This window comes from Cygnus atratus, chromosome 8 (genome assembly GCF_013377495.2).
Source record: "Cygnus atratus isolate AKBS03 ecotype Queensland, Australia chromosome 8, CAtr_DNAZoo_HiC_assembly, whole genome shotgun sequence".
In the NCBI taxonomy this organism is placed as follows: domain Eukaryota; kingdom Metazoa; phylum Chordata; class Aves; order Anseriformes; family Anatidae; genus Cygnus; species Cygnus atratus.
Window position 1 is genome coordinate 31,256,550 of NC_066369.1, and position 20,114 is coordinate 31,276,663.

The following is a 20,114-nucleotide window of genomic DNA, read 5'->3' on the forward strand; positions in this document are numbered from 1 at the left end:
CGTGGCGGCACGCGCCAGTCAGGCACTTGCCAGGATACCAAACTGGCAAAACTGGGGGTAGATGCCGAGGGTTCTTTGTTCGATTTTGTTGGTTTTTTTAACAACTCCCTGCAGAGTAAGAAGTGCCAGGCCTGGTGCGTGGGGGAGAGGGTGCCCAGGTTTGGTCGGGGTGGGCGAGCAAGGGCCGTGGCGCCCCCGCACTGCGTTGGCACGGCTTGCTGGGATTTTGGCTGTCAGGAGGCTGGAAGCAGCCGAGGTGGGCTCCTCGCTGCCGGAGGGGAGGTCCTGCGCCCCCGCTGCCTCTGCTCAGCTGTTCCCAGGCCGCCTCCTGGGGGTCGGTTCCGAAGCTGGCAAGCTGAAGAGCAGAGGAGCTTCCTGCAGTAACCCCTGGTACTGCCTGATGGGAAGGTCCGGAGGTAGAACCAGGCGCAGGGATCAGCGGGGGGATGTCCTCCTCCTTCCAAAAATGCCAAGCCGTGGGCTTGACTCAGCTTCTCCTCGGCCAGCACCCTTGTCTCGGGCACTTCTGACCGCTCGCGGGTGCTGAAAATCACAGCCCCCGTTTGTCGCCGCTCCTGGGCGGGCAGCGGACGTTCCTGACACCAGCTCCGAGCGTTTCTCGCCCCTCAGGGAGGCGGTTCAGCCTGCTGACCTGCTGCAACAAACAACTTCAGCTTCCCTCTGCGGCGTGAATTCGTGGGGCTAACAACTTGAATCAGCTTCCCGAGGTGTCAGCCAAGGCTGGGGAGGAGCAGGCGCGTGCTCTGTCGGAGGGGAGCAGGGCACGGTTAAACTTCTTTGAGTGCGCTTGAGTAGCGTTTGGATTTCTGAGAGTTTAGTTGCTGTTGATCAGAAAACCAGTTCATTAACGTTGCGTGGAAGGGCTTTAATAACCCTTCTTTAAGTCTGTAATATCTGGTAAAATTTCCTTTGATCCAAATGCTCCGCTTCGTAGCGTTGGAGTGTGTTCAACTTTGTGGATCTCCCTGAAAGCATTTTGTTTGCATCCCGAGACAAGTTCGGGACGTCATGTTTAAGAAATGTCATCTAATAACATTTTTCGCATTCTTAATCGTTCTATTTTTATTACACTATACTGCTGCTTTAAAATAATACACATAAACGGGTAGTGGCCTCCCGCGTAGGAAGCAGTCGTGAAGTTAGCGTGCTCACTGGGCTGCTTCCAGCCTGAAACGCGCTAGCAGCTTGGGAGCGGTGCCTGGACACAAAACAAGGCCCGCGCAGGTTAAACTGAGCTTTCCCGCTGACTGATTAAAACTGGTGATTCACATCACTCCGTCCTGGTGAGCAGCACTTTTTTTATTTATTTATTTTTTGCTCTCGTTACCTTTGACTGCCTTTTTGTTTCGCTTTGGGGCCTCACGGGAGTGGCTGCGCAGCGATGCGGGGCCGGGAGCCCCGCTCCTGCCGTCCTCGGGAAGCGCAGCGGCTCCCGAGCACTTGGGTGTGCTCACTGCTGCCGGTCCCTCCGCTTGTCCTACAAGCCATTGAGGAGAAAACAGTAGCGTTTAGTGTTCTGCATGGCTAGGATTGGAAAAGAGCTTTTTCCTGTCACAGCAGCAGAACTTTCTGGAGTTCTGTGCACGTATGAAGGAGCACCGACGTTTGTGGTTTGCTGCCTGAGCCCTCGAGTTCTTCCCCACGCAGCGTGGGGACCTGAGGCAAATGGTGGGATTGTCGGAAGTTCGGGTTCGTTCTGAGCTTTTTCCCGGCCAGAAGCCCCGCTCTGTATTAATGTTTCACTGCTAATCCATTCGTGTCGCAAACGGCGTGCAAGGATGTTTGCTTGTGGTGCTCGGCATGTGGCGGCGTCTGGTTTCAGCCGCAGCGGGATGTGATCGCTCCGTAGGCTCCCAGTCGGTCCGAGGAAGAAACTTCGGGGTAGTGCAACAAGTTGAGGCTGCACCTTGTAATGGATGTGAAATAATAAATGGCTAGAAAACGCCCAGCTGGAAGCGTGTGTTTCGGGTGGGACAGGTGGGTTCCTGAGCAGCTGTTGTGGCCGTGCTCCTTACTACGCCTTGAGAAGGAAGCTCTCCCGGTGAGCGTTACGGTGGGTCTCCCTGAACAAGTCCCGTCGTTCCCCGCCGGCTGCAGCTTCCCCACCTGCCGGTCTTCTGCTTGCCTCGGAGCATCTGCGCTCCTCCAGCGTTCCTGATGACCCGCTCCTTAGGTAGGACACGGTGCGGTGGTTCTCGAGCAGGGCAGGGCTGTCTGCCGTGGGCTGCACCGGGTGGCTCTGGTTCCGGTCATCTCCTCTGCTCCAAGAGGAGCAAGAAGCCACGCGCTGTAAGTACGTTAGGTTAACGTGTGAGTTCAGCAGGTGATTCTCCTTCCCCTCAAGCGTGCCACCGCAGAGTTAGGGAGCCAAACCAGGTGTCTGGAAGGCCCAGGTTAATGATCCCAGTGAAATCCTGGGCATCACCTGCTTCTCCTTTCCAGCCTTCTGGTGAAGAGATTTACGCAGCTTTATATGGGATGGAGGTAAGGTGCGTAAAGGCAACCCGGGGCTCTTGCCAGTTGGGTGCCGTGAAGCTGACCAGGCAGTTTCTTCAGGGAAAAATTTAGACTGAGCTTGTTTTTGGTTTTTTATCAAGTACTAATAAACAGAAAGAAACTATATCCGTTGCCCACCTGTCTGGTGTGAGAAGTCGTCACTAGACACTCGGACGTGGAGTTGGGTTGCTTCATTTTTCTTCAATATATTGCTTCTTTCTGAGATAAAAACAAGGCAAACCGTTTTCAGACGTCAGAGTTATTTTGATACACAGCACAGGTAGAGAGAGGGCCAGGATGGAACTGAAAGCCTTTCACTGAAATACCCGTAAGTGAAAAGGGAAGTATGTGAAAAGGGACGCGTGCCCTCTAGAGAAAAGGTTGTTCTTTGCCATTTTAACTACTTGTTCTCTCCAGGCTATCATTTAGCTCAGCTTACTGGGGAGGTTATTAAATGGCTGCCACAGTCAGTTCTTAAGCCTTCTGCAGCTTATGCATGGGTCTTACTCATATTTTTGGCTGATGTTCTGAAATAATTTGAAGGGGAAGGGATGGATACCAGGCTAGTGTCTAAATTGTGCATTCAGAACTTCAGTTTTCTGTGCAGCCTTTGAATGTTATTCATGCAACCATATCTGCGTTTTGAGAACACCAGTTATGCTGAGAACAGAATACACACGACTCCTTTCAGATCAGCAATGTACTTTTAATTAGTCTGCTTAAGGACACGTAGCTTTAGTGGTGTTGGAGCAACGTAGGTACCTACTTCTGAAGTAATGACATGGACTCTCCACCAGCTGCTTATGCTTCAGTGCTTGTGGTGTCATACAATAGGTAACGCTGCTACGTTTTACGGTTTAGTAGCCAGTTACTGTTGTGTTTTCAGCGCCCCAAATGTTCTTAAAGTAACCCACTGCAACCCAGAAACTAGCTGCGATGTTTTCCTGCAATAGAGTTGAAAGGACTTGAGCATCTGCTTGGTGATTTGTCAGGCTTATTCCCATCAATATAAATTTAATTCTAGTATCTTAATGTTTTTTTAAAAGAGCTGCTGAACATAACTGAGTAAATTTGAACAGAATATATATTTGCCATTGTCTGGTAGAGTCTGTAGATAGTGTGTGTTAAGATGTTTCTTTATAAATCGATTACTAGGCGGCATGAAAGGTGTTAATTACAGCAGTGGTTTTGGAGGTAGAAGTGAAACTGCAGCGTCAGTTCTGTTCAGATGCTTATTTGTAGGTTGTGGGAGAGACGCTGGGAGCAGCCTCGGTGAGGTACTACCACAGCTTTCGCTTTTGGAGTGTCACATCCAGACGAAGCAGCTATGAAGCGCTGGAATAAGACGTGAAGATCCCCTGCCAGCATGCGGAAATGAGCCTCGCTGGGCGCATACCTGTGCTGCAGCTTCTGAAGTAGTGGGTTCAGAAACAAGCTGTGCAAAACGAGTAATGCCAACAGCCTTCTGGAGACCTTAAATAAATCTATCGCGATGTCAGTTCAGTTTTACTTCTAGCACTTATTTCATCACAAATTACAGTAATACAGACATCCCAAAGCCCAGGGTGTTCCTGTTACCAGAGTAACACCGTACATCTAGCAGGTATTTTTCTGTGTCTGTTACACATCTGTTAGGCTCATCACTTGCCAGTCCAAAGACATCTGCAAGACTGGCCAACTTCACTTCCGCTCATTATATCCGTACACTGCAGAATGTTTTTGACATAAGATTGTTTTGGCTCAGTTGCTGCTGCGAGTGTCGCTCCCCCTCTCACACACCCAGTCTGCACCTCTCTCCTCAGACTCCTGAAAATACAGAATAAAAACAGTGACCGATTCTTCAGGTGCCGCCCAGGCCTGATGTTTTGTTCAATCTCTTTTTCCCTTTACCTTGAGGTACGCTTCATATCTCAGAATTACTGTTTCCTTCAAGTTGCTCAGCTGGAGCCTGACCAAATGTGCTCTGCTACGCTGTGTCCGTTCAGCAGCGCTCCCTTGGTCCTTGGGGTTTTTCCTGGTTCTCCTTGAGTTAGTTCACAACTACTTCTTCGTTCCTTTGAACCCACAACAAATATTCACTGTAACCTTTTTGGGGGTGCTGTGCATAGAGTAACTTGAGCATGTCAGCCCATATATTCTAAGACTCCTGTAGTTTTTCTTTACTGGGCCTTGGATGCCATTATCTCTTTATAGGTAGCAGCTCTTTGTTCCCATGAATGCCCTTGAGGCTAAAAAGCACTTTGCACTTCTCTGTGAATTGCTGCAGCAGAGAAGGAAAAGCCTCTGAAGTACCGGGGTATCCTTTTTTGCAGGAATTGCTCTTATATTGACATACCGTAGCTTAGGACTTGGGATACAATGATCCTGGCGTAGCCATATGCTCTTTAACTACTGCCAGGAAATTTTCATAAGCAAATGCCCTCAAAACCATCTGTTCTGCCCTGGCCACAGTCATGATTGCTTGGAGACAAGGAAATAAGGACTGGGTAGTCAAGAATTGCGGTAATTGCAGCAGCTCTTTAGTCACAGGATGCTCTTTCACCTGTGTAACACCAGCGTTGTCGTTGAAGGGTTGCTCCTCATCTCCTGCCTCTCCTCCATGCGTCTGGTGTCCAGCCTGGGCTGGGGATTGTTTGCTGCATGTCTAGCAACTGCAAAGGCCCAAAACGAGAGTCTGGCTCAGCGGTAGGATGGAAAACCAAGGTTACCGCTCTTTGAGCGTGGTTTGCTGAAGAGGCACATGCTGCGGCTTCCCCAGTGCTGGGCCCGACACAAGTGGCAGAGGCACGCGGGGTGGTGGAAGGGGTCAGGCTGCTACTTTGGGCAGCAGCTGGCCGGTAAATAGACGAGCTGTAAAGTGAAACCGCACCTAGCTGGAAATAGAAGGCAGAAGGTGATTGTCAGGGCATCGCTCGCACAAGAACCGTCTGAAATGCGGAGATGATAGTCCACAAGCTAGGACAAACTAAGCAGATGTGGTAGGCAAGGCTTAGAGGAAGGGCACACACGCCTGGAGACTGTTCTCCTAAAGTTACTTAGGAAGTTTTTAGCAAAAACGAGCTGGAACCTTTCGAGGGATGTGTCCGTCCTGGGAGGTAGTCTGCAGTGCGTGTGGTGTTTCTGGAGGTGATCAGGCCTTTGCAGACTTCCTGGTTTGAGGGTTGTGTTTTATTATTTTCTATCTTTCCATAGACTAGGATTGCACTGGATACATATTCTGGAGTTGTTCAAAAGTCACGGCGTCGCTCTGAACTCCAGAGGCGTTGCTGTAGCTCAGCAGTGCTCCTGAGGCTGGGAAGGGGACGGCGTTGGCAGCATTTCGGCCTGGCGGGAAGGCTGCTTGCTTTCTTGAGCTGTCGTGCCTTCTCCATGCTACCTGAGAATACCGAAAGCTGAACTTCGTTTCTTAAGGCTGGCTTGACTTTTATAAGACCCCGTTGTGTCTTGCTGTGGTGTTGTGGCCGCTCTGATCAGAAGGTTGTGGTAGGTTCCGTTGCTGTATGCGTAGGAGTGCTCGGATCCAGAGGGATGTGTCCAGAGCACTGCCGGCGGGCTGAGGGGGCGATCCTGCCCCTCTGCTCGGCCCCGGTGAGACACGGCAGGGCTGGTCGGGACAGGAGACACGGGCAGAGACGGAGGGAGGCCAGCAGAGGCCCCCGAGGGGACGGAGGGCCCGGAGCAGCCAGCACTGAGAGGCTGGAGGAGCTGCCCCGTGGGTGCAGAGACCTGTGGGGGGGGCAGAGGGGGTGCGGCCAGGCTCTTCTCCGTGGTGCCCAGGGACAGGACAAGAGGCAGTGTGCTCGCGTTGAAAATCGGGAAATTCCATGTAGACAGAAAAAGCTTTTTTACTCGAAGGATGGTGAGGAACTAGGTCAGGTTGTCCAGGAAGGCCGTGGAGCCTCCATCCTTGGGGGTATGCAAACCCTGACCGGATGAGGTCCTGAGCAGCCTGCTCTAGGTGACCCTGCTTTGGGCAGGGGGCTCAGCCAGCGGTCTGTAGGCATCCTTGCAACCTCAGCTGCTTTGTGAACGTTCTGCTCCAGATGTGGTGTCACCAGGGCCGAGGAGAGGGGCAGGATCATCCCCCCCAGCTTGCCGGGAGCTCTCTGAGCACAGCACGGGGCGCTGGCGGCCTCCTGTGCCCCAGGGGCACGTTGGTGGCCCGCGTTCACCTCGGTGTCCTCCAGACCCCCGGGTCATTCTTCACAAAGCTTTTTACACACAGCCCTTGGAGCTGGGCTGGTAATAGAATAATATCCTCGATACCAAGCAGTATCTCAGTTAACCGAAGGCGGTGGAGAAAAGGGTACTGCAGCTCTCTGAAGGAGAAGTCACTTTCTGACTTTGAAAAAAACCACTCCACGAGGTATCTTCCTGAAAGCAGTGGAACCATTTGCTTGAATTTTCCAAACAAATGAGGTTTGCACGTCTGACGTGCAAATTTGAGCCCAGGCCGTTAAGGATTGGCCAAGCTGTAAGCAAGGGAAAGCAGAATTTGATGGTTTTGTTCTGGAGAAATGTAGGGTTACCAAACATGGGTGTCTGGTACATGAAGAGCGTTGTCAAAGCGTGATGTTTTTTTCCGTGTTTCAAAAAATATTCTTGTTTTGCAGTCTGTGATTCTTGTCAGTTTGTGTTACACTTGGGAAGAAAGTGGCTTGCAGAATAATTTTATTTTTTTTTCTCTCACAGTTGTGTCAGAGATTAAACGGCTTTTCCCCTTTGTTCTGTGAAGAGTCGTTACTGCGCCCTGTGACTGATTGCCTTCTAAAAGTGTGCCTGCCTTTAAATACGAACGGGATTTTTGTGTTGTGTAACGTGCAGCTTCGAATATGGAGAATAATTTATTTTACACCTTTGCAAATCTGAAGAATACTTTGTTTTAAATTAAATTGTGCTTCCAGTGTTGGTGTCATCTGGCATAACCCGGGCTGTGGAAAAGGGGATTTAGTACGCAGGGCCAGAACGGGGATGGATCCGTTAAGAACTAGCCCGTCACTACTGTCAGTTTTCAGTTTTGTGTTGGCACACAGAAAGGGGTGGAAGCGAGCAGCTGGGACAGTGCTGCTTCCTCTCCATCCCTGTACGGCAGTAGCACCAATTGAAGCCATACTACGTTGGTTGTGGAGTTGTAATGCTATTTTCAAAATGAATTGTTTTGCTTTATTTTATACTTTCATGAACTTGGTTATTGTATCACAAAATAGGTGGTTCTTCCAATTATTCTCACTAAAATAGAGGGACATAGGTGTATGAAGCAGAAAATGAATGCTGTTTACTGGAATTGCTTCAGCATGTTTGTGGTGCCCTACTTGTCAGTATATTTGCAATGGCTTGCTCGTTTGTAACCTTTTATGTCAGACGAATTATTGAATTAAGTCTGTACACATGCAACATAGGAAAAATAATTTCTTGTGTTTTCTTTTTTTTAGCCTTCTGTTGAGTCTTCAAGTCCAGGTAAGTATTTTTAGCATTTCTTAAACTTGTGAGGGAAAAGGGCACTCCTGAAATTTTCTGTTTGCAGCTCTCTTCCAGCTGGTAATCTACGGGTAGAGTTTGATGGATAGGTTGGTGGCAATATTCGTTCAAGTAGTGACTGCTTTCTTCCAGACTGTACCAGCACAAGTTTTTATATGGTAAAATACCCCAGGGAACTGGTTCTGTTGTTTGCAAGGCGGCACCAACACGTGTTGGGAGCACTGGTGTGTTCAGAGGAGCACAGTGGGAGCTAGTGCTGGCACCATGGAAGAGACCGCTGCTTCAGTCGCTGGGACGGGCTCCCCGTTGGTATTAGAAGTAAACAGAGTCAAAAGTGAAGGGCACTGTGTGCTCCCAGTTAGCAGATACGCCATCGCTGTATGGTTTTGTACATGGAAGCATCAAGAACAAAAGCAGCAAGAAAAGCAGTATTTTTTTCCTCGTTGGATTGCTAAAAATGAGGATTTTCATGACTTCAGCTTTTAAAAACTGTTATTTTCTGATATCCCAGTATCCTGGAGTTACTGGGTATTTAGTAGTCAGCCTAGGTATAAATTACAAATGTCTGTTTTTATAGTTTGGTACCACTTTAGTCAGTAGTATGTACGTGCAGGGTTTTTGGCATCCTACTTGTGGAAAAGCTTTCCGCTAGTTACTTTGGCTGGACTGCCGTTGTCTCTTTCAGGAAAACAATCAATTACTTTAACACTTCAAATTACGAAGTATAGTTAATCCTAGCCCTTATAGTTAACCCTTCCCTCTTGCACCCGTAGTGTTGATACAGTCTTTGAGCTTTGGAAAATGAAATTTAAATTGTTCACGGAGACAAGTGGAAAAGCGCTAGCAGAGCTAGAATTAGAAGTCAGGTATTGCTGAATTACATCAGAGTGCCGCATCTGCCAAACCGTTCATCCATTCATTTATTTTTCATTGTCACAAAATATGATTGATCATCAGAAATAAAATCTGCATAATTGTGAAGCTTACTCTAGGTTTAAACTTTGAAAAAGTCATTAGGTTATCCTTGTAGTTGTAAACAAGAAAGCTTGCAAAGTATCAAGGAAACAACTGCCCTGAATTTGTATTTTGAATATGTCTACTCCCAGTAGAACTCTTGATTTAAAGAGATTTATGATTATTTAGGAACTAAGTCTTCAAAAACTGAACATCTTGCAAACATTTAACTAGGGATCTGATGTCCAGATGCATAGTACTTCGAAAACTGGCTGGTTAAACATTATCTCCTGGTTCTTTTTCCCTTGATCTCTTACTACCTGGAGGACAGCTTTCATTGTCCTCTGAATAATGTGATTGGCTTTCCCTAAGATAAATGATCGAGCTATTTTGAAGATATTTTAACTTCTCAATATAATTTGAGTATTAAAATGTCACCAAAATAATAATAGTAATAAAAAAAAACACAACACAACTAAACTCTAACTAAAAAAATTCTTTAAAATGTTTTCTATCAGGAGGTTCAGCAACATCTGATGACCATGAATTTGATCCATCAGCTGATATGCTGGTGCATGACTTTGATGATGAACGGACATTAGAAGAGGAGGAAATGATGGAAGGAGAAACAAACATCAGTTCTGAAATAGAGGATCTTAACAGGGTAGGTAGTATTAAGTAGTTATAAAACATAACCACAGCCCACAGTCTTATGCAAAACATATGCAGGTTTTTGCCCATATATTTGGGGTTAAAAAAAAAAAACACTCATAAAACATAGGCAAATAATGTAGATAGGGGAAAGGGGCTGAGCTAAATTTGCACTTCTCAAAAGTTGGGGAAAGGAAATTGGTACATAAATATTTAATAATGTATGATGCTGTACTTGTTTAGTATCTTGTTGCATATATACACGGGTATGTGATTTACATTTTAGAGCTACTGTAAGTTAAAGCGTGCTCTGACTAAACTCGTATGTTCCAGTGTTACTGTTTCCTAAAACTATTGCACTTGTTTAGTGCATACAGATTTTGATTTAAAAAAAAAATCTAATAATGTTGCATTCCGCTCACATTTTTATAGAACCATTCATATAATACTTCAGTGGAGAAGCTAGGAGTCTCTTCATTTTTTAAGGCAGAGGAAACAGAGATGTAGATTAACTGATTTGCTCAAAGCAAAAAGTTGTCAGCAGAGCCTGGATTAGAACTCCCGTGTATTGATGATAGTGATAAATACATCTTAAAATGTGTATCTTCTGAAATAATTGCATATTAGATTTATTTTGCATTTTGAGGTTATGCTGTCACTTATGTACTGCTTTAAATTACTTCTCAGCCAGGAATAGTATCCTTAAACTACAAACTAGGTTCATTGTAAATGCAAAGTAATGTAGATACTGTCTGGGACCTCGTTGGCTGAAAAGGCTGCCGGAGCAGGTCATTAATGATTTTTAAATGCATATTTAATGTACAAATCCTGTTTAGCACAAGTGGTTGTGCCAGTACGGCATTAAATTGATTGAGTACATTTAATCTACATTTTGGATGTAAGTGATAATTTCTTTCTGGTAATTTCAAGTTTGATATTAAATGGTAAACATAAAGATAAATAAATTGTGTGTGAATCTAAATACGCTTCATTGAGATGAAGTGAGAAATGAAGCTCCACGTCATTTTTTTTAAGTTGAAAAAGTGGTTTTTTTTCTTCATAATTTGTGAGGAGTCAACATCTGGCTGTATAGTTCTGTCACCACATTAGTGCTTTGTTTATGAGTGTAGTTCAGCAATTGGTGTGTTCCCTCTTGGTCAGCGGGGCTGCACGTTCAGATTTCTGCCTGTGTCAGCTCTTCCCTGGTCAGGACAGCATCGGATGTTGTAACTGAGGCTGACATGGCTCCCCGCGGGACTCAGGAGGATGCTCTTAGGGGCTGGCCCAGAAACTTGTTCAGTTTCTGTGAGTGCTGTAGGTAGAGCTTGCACTGCCTTTCAGATGCTTCCCCCCAGCGGGGTCTTGCTAGGGACCCATGGTTATTTCTGGTTGGGGGACAGCAGCCACACATCGAGGCTTGCTTCTCTCTCCTTTTTGTGCTGCCTTTCTCTCTCTCTCTCTTTTTTAATTCATGCCTTTTCTCAGACATGGATGATAGACAATCTAAATCTCAAAACTATTGTCAAGGCAAGTACTATCCTGTCTTTTTCTTTCCCCAGACATCTACGCCTATTACTTCAGATTCCCCCAGGCTGTAAGTGTGTCTGATTTACTAGTACAGCTCCTTCAGAGACGAGATGGCAGTCAGGTTTTGCAAAGGAATTTTTGAACCTTAGTGATTTAACTCCTGAGTGTCATAAAAATTATGCATTCCTCCTCCCAGGAGGAGGATCTTTTCTGCTCATTGTTTGAAACTGGTAAATCTGTAGTGCTTGAGGTTGATCAGCGTCCTGCATTTGTGTGTGCAAGTAAGCACGTACATTTTTGTCGGAATAGCAGTACTGTATCTATGTTTAGAGAAGTCACCCTCTATGCTGCTCCAGAATAAGGAAAAACCACAGTTCCCTGAGAGCAGAACAGTATGAGAAGGGAGTAAGAAGTACTGAATTTGGTGGTTTTTAGTAATATTTCCTGAAAGGTAAGAATTTTTCTCAGGGAGGAAGGCCACCCGCAGTGTCATGCAGCAGACTGTCCTCAGTCATACCCAGAGGTGCACTCAGCGGTACTGGTTTTGTTTGTAGGAACATCCCTGCCAGGTCTGACCAGTGCTCTTTCTTCAGCAGCCTGAGGGACAGTGCTCAGGAAGGCGCTCCTGGCGTGAGGCACAGCTCTGGTGTTCTGGGCACACTGGTGCTGCAGTTCTTCAAGGTGCAGGAAACTTGGCTGCATCGTTTTGGTAGGAGGAAGCGGTCTTTACGCTCTGCCTTGGAAGCAGTAAGTGACCAGGCCCAGCAAGCTGCAGAAACTCAATTTCCTCCCACTCTTAGCTAAGCTGACGGTACAAAGTAGCAGCAGGAGGGAGCCTCCAATGGAGGATTTAAGGAACCTGGAGCCCAGGTCTTGACCTTTGTGCTGCCCTGTCTGTGGGCAGAGCACTGCTGGGTGCTGTGTGAGGCGCCCTCCCTGCACTGCTTAGGGATTTGTAAGCCTTTGACCCCCCTCCTTTTTCTATCTGTTGTTGTACATAATCACTTGGGTCCCCCCCCAGGTGCCCCTTTTCAGAGAGGGCTCTTGGGTTTTCTTAGGGTTGTGCGACAGCTTCCTTTTCTCGGTAAATGAGAGATCCATGCATGGAAGTACCCAGTGGTTCTCCCAAATACTCCTCCAGCCTCTAGCAGGGTGCAGTTCAGGCACATACGAACCAGATGTTGTCTCTTGTAATGCCTCTGGCGTTATTTTTCCCCTCCTGTGGATTTGTTCATTTGATTTTTAACCTCTGTAAACTTTGTGTCCACAAGGCATGTGGCAGTGCTGCACAGTTCATTTAGCGTGAGAAGTGTTTGTGTTCTTCAGATGTGTTTTGTGTTCATTGCAGAGGCTGCCCCGAGCTCTTCAATTAGAAGAGTGCAGTCATTTATATTGACCTTCTCTGTGCTCCTTATGAAACGGTTCTCTGGTATATCACTCCCCCTCACTTACCTCTCCTCCAGATGCACGGTGTATAATCCAGTTCTTGTTATTAAACGTCTTCCACCTGAGAAATTTCTGTGCCATTGATTACCCATGTTACTTTTTTTTTTAACCTCTGTTTCTGCAATATCCTGAAACGATACAGAGATGATGATCCTGGTACCAAAAGCGTTTTATCTTTGAGAGTCACAGGCACTTGGAGCTTTGTAAATTGCAGTGGGCTACTGCAAGGCTCTGTCTAGGAAAAATGTCCTAAATACAATACCACTTTCCTAAGCAACATAGAGTAATCCGCCTGTTGCATAATTCACACATAGCTACAAATGATAGTAGAAGTTCTTTCTAATTCTCAGTCTGTATCTACAAATAGCATAGTGATGAGGAGTGCTCCGTAAAAGTATATTACTTTCAAAAATGTACTGGAGAGCATTTGTTTGGATAATTATATGATTTTTTTGATAGCTGTTCTGTAAGGTTTTAATTAAGATCACAGCACTGTCATGTTGTCCATGTCATTAAAGCATGATTTCCCCACTTCTAGAATTCATTCTGTAAAACGATAAAGTAGGGACCAAGAAGCCAAACAGGGAAGGTGAGGAAATTTGGGTCCACATGGCCTGCATCTACTGTGGATATAGCTTAACCAAAGACTAGCCCAGTAAGTGGGTGAGAGGCTTAGTCCTTTGAAGCAAAATAAAATGAAACACACAGACAATGAGTACAGGTAACTCCTGTGTTACGCTTTGTTTTACACAGCAGAACTAAATACACTTAAATTTTGTGAAAGGTAGTGTCAGGTGTGCTGAGCAATGAAGGCCCTTAGGGAAGGAGTTCAGTGGCAGAAGTATAGGGCCAGCAGATAACTAACACTCTGTCAGCCAGGATTCACACTACGTACGTATTTAGAGCTGCATACACCACTGAATAATAAACAAAGGATTTGGTCTTCTGAGAGAGGTAATTCGAAAATGCTCTCTGAGAGTTTCATCTCTGAGAAATCCTTTTAAGGGTTCTGTATACTGCCCCTGAATAGAGGATACTGAGGTATTAAAAGCACTAAAGTGACTAATTTGCAGACCTGGCAATTAATCGTTCGTGTTAATAAATTGAATGCAATTAATTGGTAACAGCTCAGGAGTCACCGAACTTCAGATCTGGCTGGATCGTTTGAAATATCTCTTCAGAGTAGACCAGAATTCTCTATAGAAAGATTTTTAAATCTGCACATATTTTTGTAGGTTTGCTTCCTACCTACATCCGCTTTTGTAGGCAGCTAGATTAAAGCTTTGTGTTTGTAAATGAGGAGATGCGTATGTAAACACTGCTGTCTTTGCCTGGATATTAGGTGATGCTGAATTAAGGCAATCCCTTACCCCTATCCAACTCCTCGTGGTTGGTTATGCACAGGAAGGGGAGATAAGCATAGGTGAGGTGCATTTTTTGTGTTATTTTGTATTGAAAGTTCAGGTTGTAGAACCGCGTGGAACTGTCCCTGTAGCGCAACTCTCCAAACAAAGATTTAACTCCATGTTCAAGCCAGGCACTGCGAGTTCAGGTCCTTATTCTGCTGAATTCTTGGAAACACTGCAAAAATCACTGCTTTTCAGTAGAAAAAGCCCCTGCCATGCAGCTAGCTTCATATTTCCTGCAAAACTGTCAGGATCGTAGCTGGCTGCTTGAAGTGGTTGCTGCTGACTCACGTTTTGTTTGTTTCCTTAGGCACAAAATACTACAAATTCTTTGGGTAGTTTTTGGGTGGTAAAGGGAATATCATCGTTTTTACATTCCAATAATGAGTGTGCTTGCTCTACATGTACTAAAAGGGTGTGATGTGTGGATCGCACCTCATACTTGGCTGCCAGAGTAATGTCTTCAAATAATCTCTGCTCCTGTCTTTTCTGAGGTCATCTTGGAGCTGGGCACGAAACAGATTGCAGGCGATGGTTTAGCTCGGTAGCCTTCAGTCAGCTACACTGACACCACCTCCAAGCACATAACTAACCCGCAAACATCCCCGCTGCATGACTGGTTGGACGTCCAGCCACCTTTTAGGATCCAATGCAATGCATGCCTTGTTTCGTAGGCGTGAATGCACCGCGGGATCGTATCAGAAGCGTCTCTCCGACATACGTAACCAGATGTTACCTGCCACGTTGCAGTGCTTGTGGTTCGGTTAAGTAGTAGCAGGCGAATACCGGGGAGGGGATGGGGCATGCAGCCCTCTGGTGCCCTTTTAATGAACTTTGTGGCCCCTTTGAGAGTTTGTGGTATGTGAAGTCTCCTATAAATTTATAAAGGATTAGGAAATTAGAAGTTGTGCTGCATAAATAACCACACGCTTTTCTTAGGAGCCAAAACTTCTCACTGTCCATTCATTTTAGAGTGGGCATTCTTAGTTTACCTGCTCATCAGCTATCTGTTTTTTGCTCTCACGTTTAAAATGCACACCTTTGGGCTGTAGAGCAGATGTGGGACGTGAAATACCTCTGATAAACCTCCAACTTTGTTTGAATATTTATCAGGAAAGTGATATGCCAATCCAGGAGCTACTTAGCCTTTATGGCTATGATGGTACCATTCCACTCCAAGAAGATGATGATGATGAAGATGAGGAAGAGGAAGAGGAGGAGGGAGAAGATGATGATGATGTTGATAATGATGACAACAGTGGCTGTAGTGGTGAAAACAAAGTAAGTGTTTACACTAATTTGATTTTCATACAGCCATTCTGTACTAGACAACCATTCAAAGTCCCAGATCCCAGCAGAAATCATTCATGATGGTTGATTTCAGATGCTTTGTGTACTGAACTCCGATGTTTCTTCTTCATTACCCATCAGTATTTCTCTTAATTGCTCTTAATTCCATCTGTATCATTCCAAACTGTTGCTGAGGCAAATTAGAGTATGTGTATACATTTTAGCGTTATGTAAGAAGGAATTGTAATTGTCCTTCAGAAATACTGTCTGGCTTAACTGAAGTGTTAAGTGTCTGAAGGTACCTTCGTAGATATGGCTGAGTACTTGTTTCAAGATGAAAAGCTGATCTACTGAAACTGAGCAGTAAAGTGTGGAGTTGAATTAAAAAATGCCTCTGTGAGCATTGGAGGTTACTGCAAGTTTTCTAACTTCAGCATCTGAATTGTATTTTGTCAGCCTGGCAGTAATCGCCCTGCTTGTTTTAGGTTGTTAATTAAATCTAAGGCCTCAAATATCTTTGCAGAATGTATAGTTTTGAATTTAGCATCTTTAAAGTCCTGTCCTGTGTGCTCTTAAAATAACTTATCTGATTTTAGAAGGGTCTTTTCTGCTTGTGTATTTCGTATGTACTTGTAATAATCCTGTCCCGTCATGGGCACAGCTGTAACTTCTCCATTACTGGTGGCATTCAGAGTTGCTTCCTGAATTCCATTAAAATATGAAAACCTTTGTACTGTCAGTGACAAAAAAAATCACAGGCATTAATGGAGGTTGAATGACCTAATCTGGGTTTAAACAGGATACGTTTTCTTCTTTGATATCTTACCCATTTAGAACGTCTGGGATGAGACAGAAAGATGAGAAATGACATACTTGATTCCAAAAATGAAGTTCTTAGGATTTGCACACTGCCTTGTTATATGCTGTAAAAGATCGGTTTTTTTTGTGGGTTGAATGGTTCAGCAAGAAGAAAGATATGTAGTTATATTGCTTTAGGAAAGCTTCAAGAAGCTGGAGAGGCAGAGAAATTTACATACCATGAAATATGCAAAATTAAAGACACAGAAGTGTTTAATTTTGTTGTGCCCAGTAGCATTCCTGAAGCCCCACTTCGTTCTACGTCCTTGTCTTAACTGCTTCCCGACACAACCTCCATCTTGTGCTCTCAGGGCCTCCTCTGGTTGTCCAGTTGTGGTACTAGCTGGTGTGAGATAGTGCCTGCCTTTTCTCTTAAATGGATAAAATCCCAGCGTCTGCCATCGCTAAGGTGTTAGCAGCGAGAGGAGCAGTCCTTGTCCCCATGTAGGGGACCAACACCTTGCGGCGTGCTGCAGAACCAGATGTGTTCCTGCCCGGCAGCAGCCACAGGCGCCGTCCGGTGCAGTGACCACAGCCAGTGTTTCACCGAACTGCACGCTTGGAGCTGTGGCTGGATCGAAAGTGCGTGCTCCCTTATCCTACCCCAGCCTTCAGAGGGCTGGACCAGAGGTGGCGGGGAGGACTGGGCACAGAGCGAGCGAGCTAACCCGTTACGTTCCGGTGGGTGCCTTGGGCTACGAGGAGAGCTCTAGCAACACTCGGTGCTTTTAGCAGAGAGGCAGTAAAATGCATCCACGGGGGTGGAATAATTTTATAAATCATTCAGGCTTTCTCTGCAAGTGCACATCTTTCTACAGCTTTTTTAGCTCTACTGCACTTAGCTGCTTTCTATTTTTAAGCTGCTTTAAGCTGCACGTGTGATAACACCGGGCTCGCTGTTAAAGGTACACGCAACCATGTGTTGTGCCGTATGCCTGGGTGCTACAGCCAGCAGGTGTGAGCGCTCACCGGTAGTCATAAAGCCCATGGATGATGGAGACAACATGCCTCAGAAAAAATATCTTTTTTAGCCTTTTCATTTTAACTAATTGTAACAATTCCCATTGTTGTCGTGAGTTCTCTTCTAACAAAGTAACTTATTCTTATCTTTGTTCTTTTGGTGACTCAACGATGTACTTACACATAGCGTGCAGGTTTAGCAATGTACTGTTCCCGTAGGGTTGAACCACTCTATTGACATTTATTTTTATGGAACATAACATTTCCGTTTGATTGAGAAAAGTAGAGCCATTAAAGATCTCCTGCTCTTCCTACTGAAAACTCATAAGGAAGGGCTTTGAAGGCTGAAGTAAAATTTAAAGTTAAATGAAATTAAATGAATACTGCAAGGATTTTCTTGACTTATTTTAAAACTAGACATGATGTTTAACTGTGTTTGTGTTTCTGATTTGTATGTTAGCATCTGAGTGTTGAGTCTGATTTGCTTAACATCACGGTCAGCAAATAATACGATGTGCTTACACATTTGTTATGGCTCAGTCTGAACAGACCACAATCTGTACGGCACTTGAAGTCAGATAGATAGAGGATGTCTGTTTGGTTTTGATTCGTTGGCAATTTTGGAAAAAATACTGCCTAAGTAGTATTTGCCATACACGAGGTATACCTGTCTCCTCTTTGCTTTCTTATTTTTAAGGAGGAAACCATAAAGGATTCATCAGGTCAGGAAGACGAGACACAGTCATCTAATGACGACCCGGCACCATCTGTTGCTTCTCAAGATCCACAGGAGATAATTCGCCCCCGTCGGTGTAAATATTTTGATACAAGTATGTACAGTTTAGTCCTACGAACAGTTATCTCACTGTGATTGATCTTTGCTTTTGAACGGCTTCGTTAACACAGTATTCTGTTTCTGAAATATGCATCTAGACATCTGCAAACGTGTGTTTGCTCTCTTTCTCGATTTCCCTGTTCTTGATTATCATTATACTCAATAGGCACCAGAAATTCCTATTTTTAGCTGAATGCTACATCTTCTCCCCAGATAAGGCACTCTGTATAAGCCTAGATATTCTGTCTTCATAAAGGCTTGTATATGTGGAAATAAATCTGAATTTCTGCAGTTTGGAAAAGCATGCTCTCAGCCAGTCTAACTCCTTTTGCTGTGTTACTCCTGGCCTAGTAGCAGTCCAGTTTATGATCCCACAAACTGGCTTGTGCGGATGTGCCCTTCAGGAAAATTTCCTTGCGCGTGGAGTCCAGGTGCAGTAAATGGCTTCGGAGACCAACTTGCGCAATGAGGAACGTGCTCTTCCTAACAAATACTCTGCTGTGGAATCTACAGCCTGTGCAGTGCTACGCTGTGCAGTTGCAGCATTGCTGTGGAGCGTTCAGTAGGGGTTCAGCAACACCTGGCTGTTCAGTATGGTATTACCTTACTGTCAGAGCTTCAGCTGCCACTTCACACTAAGGACATAGGTAAAAAATACTGCAAGTAGAAAACGCACTGTTTCAACTAGATGACTGCTGCACAGTGTGTGATCATCTTGAGAAGGCCAGGTGGCATTAGTTTATGTACTCATTCGAAGGTGAGAGTCTGAATGAATAAAAAAGTAAAAACTGAAATTAGCTGGAAATAAAACCTTTAAGATCACTAATAGATAAAACAAAAGGAATGAAATCCGAAAAAGGCTGATAGATTTTTAAACCTAAAGTGATGAAGGGAGAGGTAACAACGAAGAAAATTTATTTCAAGAATTCCACATTTGATACCATGGCCGGCATTGTGGACTGATTATTTTCTCTTGTTTTGTTAAAAAATTGGTTTTGCATCTGTTTGAGACTGTTGAGCTGCTGTTATGTAGCTGTCCCCTTAGGCAGTTCCCATTTCTGTGGCAATTTTACTTAGTGGGATTTGAACCTTTTAGTACTGAGCTGTCAGGAGGGCCGTTTGGACAACAGATATTTTACCTTTGACTTTTATATACATACCAGTCATCACTGTCGATAATGTTTAAATTCCTACTGTACTATGTTTTAACTAACACAAATTAAAGCAAAAGGTTCCTTCTGATATCTTAATAGTCATAGCATAGTAGAATTTTTTTTTAATCTGTAATTAATGCAATTTTTTAATCTGTAGTTTATTTTAATCCAAAAATGTCAAGGAACCTCAGCATGTAGCTGTGCAGAAGATGGCAAGTATCTTAAATGAAATCTCTTCTTAGGATAATGCAAGCGTATTGCACTAGCTTTGGATTTTTACAGTGTTCAGCTGTATGTAAATTGTAATTTACTGCACAAATCATTTTAGTGCTGATGCTGTCTTTTGCCATAGACATGAACCAGGTATCGTGATTGCTTTCACTCTGCTGTGAAAGGCAGCTACCCCCTATCATGATCCATTATTCAAAGCACTGCTGTGCAGCTCTGAGCAGTACGTCCAAGCCTGTTACACCCCAGGAAGGCTGAGAAGAGCCCACCTGTGGCTTTCTCACATGTTGTGCTGTAGTTTACCTCAAATTCAGTGACCGCTGCTGTGAGGGAGAAAGAAGAGCAGAGCTAGGAGCTTGTGGAGGGTGGTGTTGAAATCCACGTGTGGATGCTGAACGTCCACACAAAAACACTTTCAGAAAGTAGCTGTTAGTAGTCAGTTTGGATGTGGATCATCTCAACTGCTTCACAGCTGGCTGAGGGAAAGCAAAGTTTTATTAGGAAGCATTAAAATTGGAGGATGTATTCATTTCTGCCTTAACTTTTCAGAGTCAGCCATGTATCTTGAGCTGTTCTAAATGTGAACGTTGGGTGGGTTGTTTTTAAAGCAGTCAATACTCGGGCGTCTGGTCCGTCACTCGCACTGCCATTTGCACTTCTGTGGTGTTAGATAAGGCGGCCGGGAGGCAGAGCAGGGCTGCGGGTGGGTGGCCGGGCTCGTGTCCTCCCCTCACCCTTGCAGAGGAGCTCGCTGAGACATCCCGGGCTGTCTCGCTCAGCATGGCTCCGGCGTGGCTCCTTCTTTGGAAG

General features: G+C 45.0%; 1 protein-coding gene across 3 annotated transcripts in view; it reads left to right on the top strand.

Annotated features, from left to right (window-relative positions):
* Positions 1 to 20,114, top strand: part of MIER1 (MIER1 transcriptional regulator) — a 35,866-nt gene that overhangs the window by 3,601 nt on the left and 12,151 nt on the right. For all 3 annotated transcript variants that reach the window (XR_004781400.2, XM_035564381.1, XM_035564380.1), the window contains exons 2-5: positions 7,950 to 7,974; positions 9,468 to 9,613; positions 15,093 to 15,260; positions 17,785 to 17,917. Coding sequence is in view for 2 of the 3 variants with exons in the window: in XM_035564380.1 (XP_035420273.1) it covers positions 7,950 to 7,974; positions 9,468 to 9,613; positions 15,093 to 15,260; positions 17,785 to 17,917 (472 nt within the window). In the remaining variant the exon portion in view is untranslated. The remainder of the gene's footprint in view (positions 1 to 7,949; positions 7,975 to 9,467; positions 9,614 to 15,092; positions 15,261 to 17,784; positions 17,918 to 20,114) is intronic.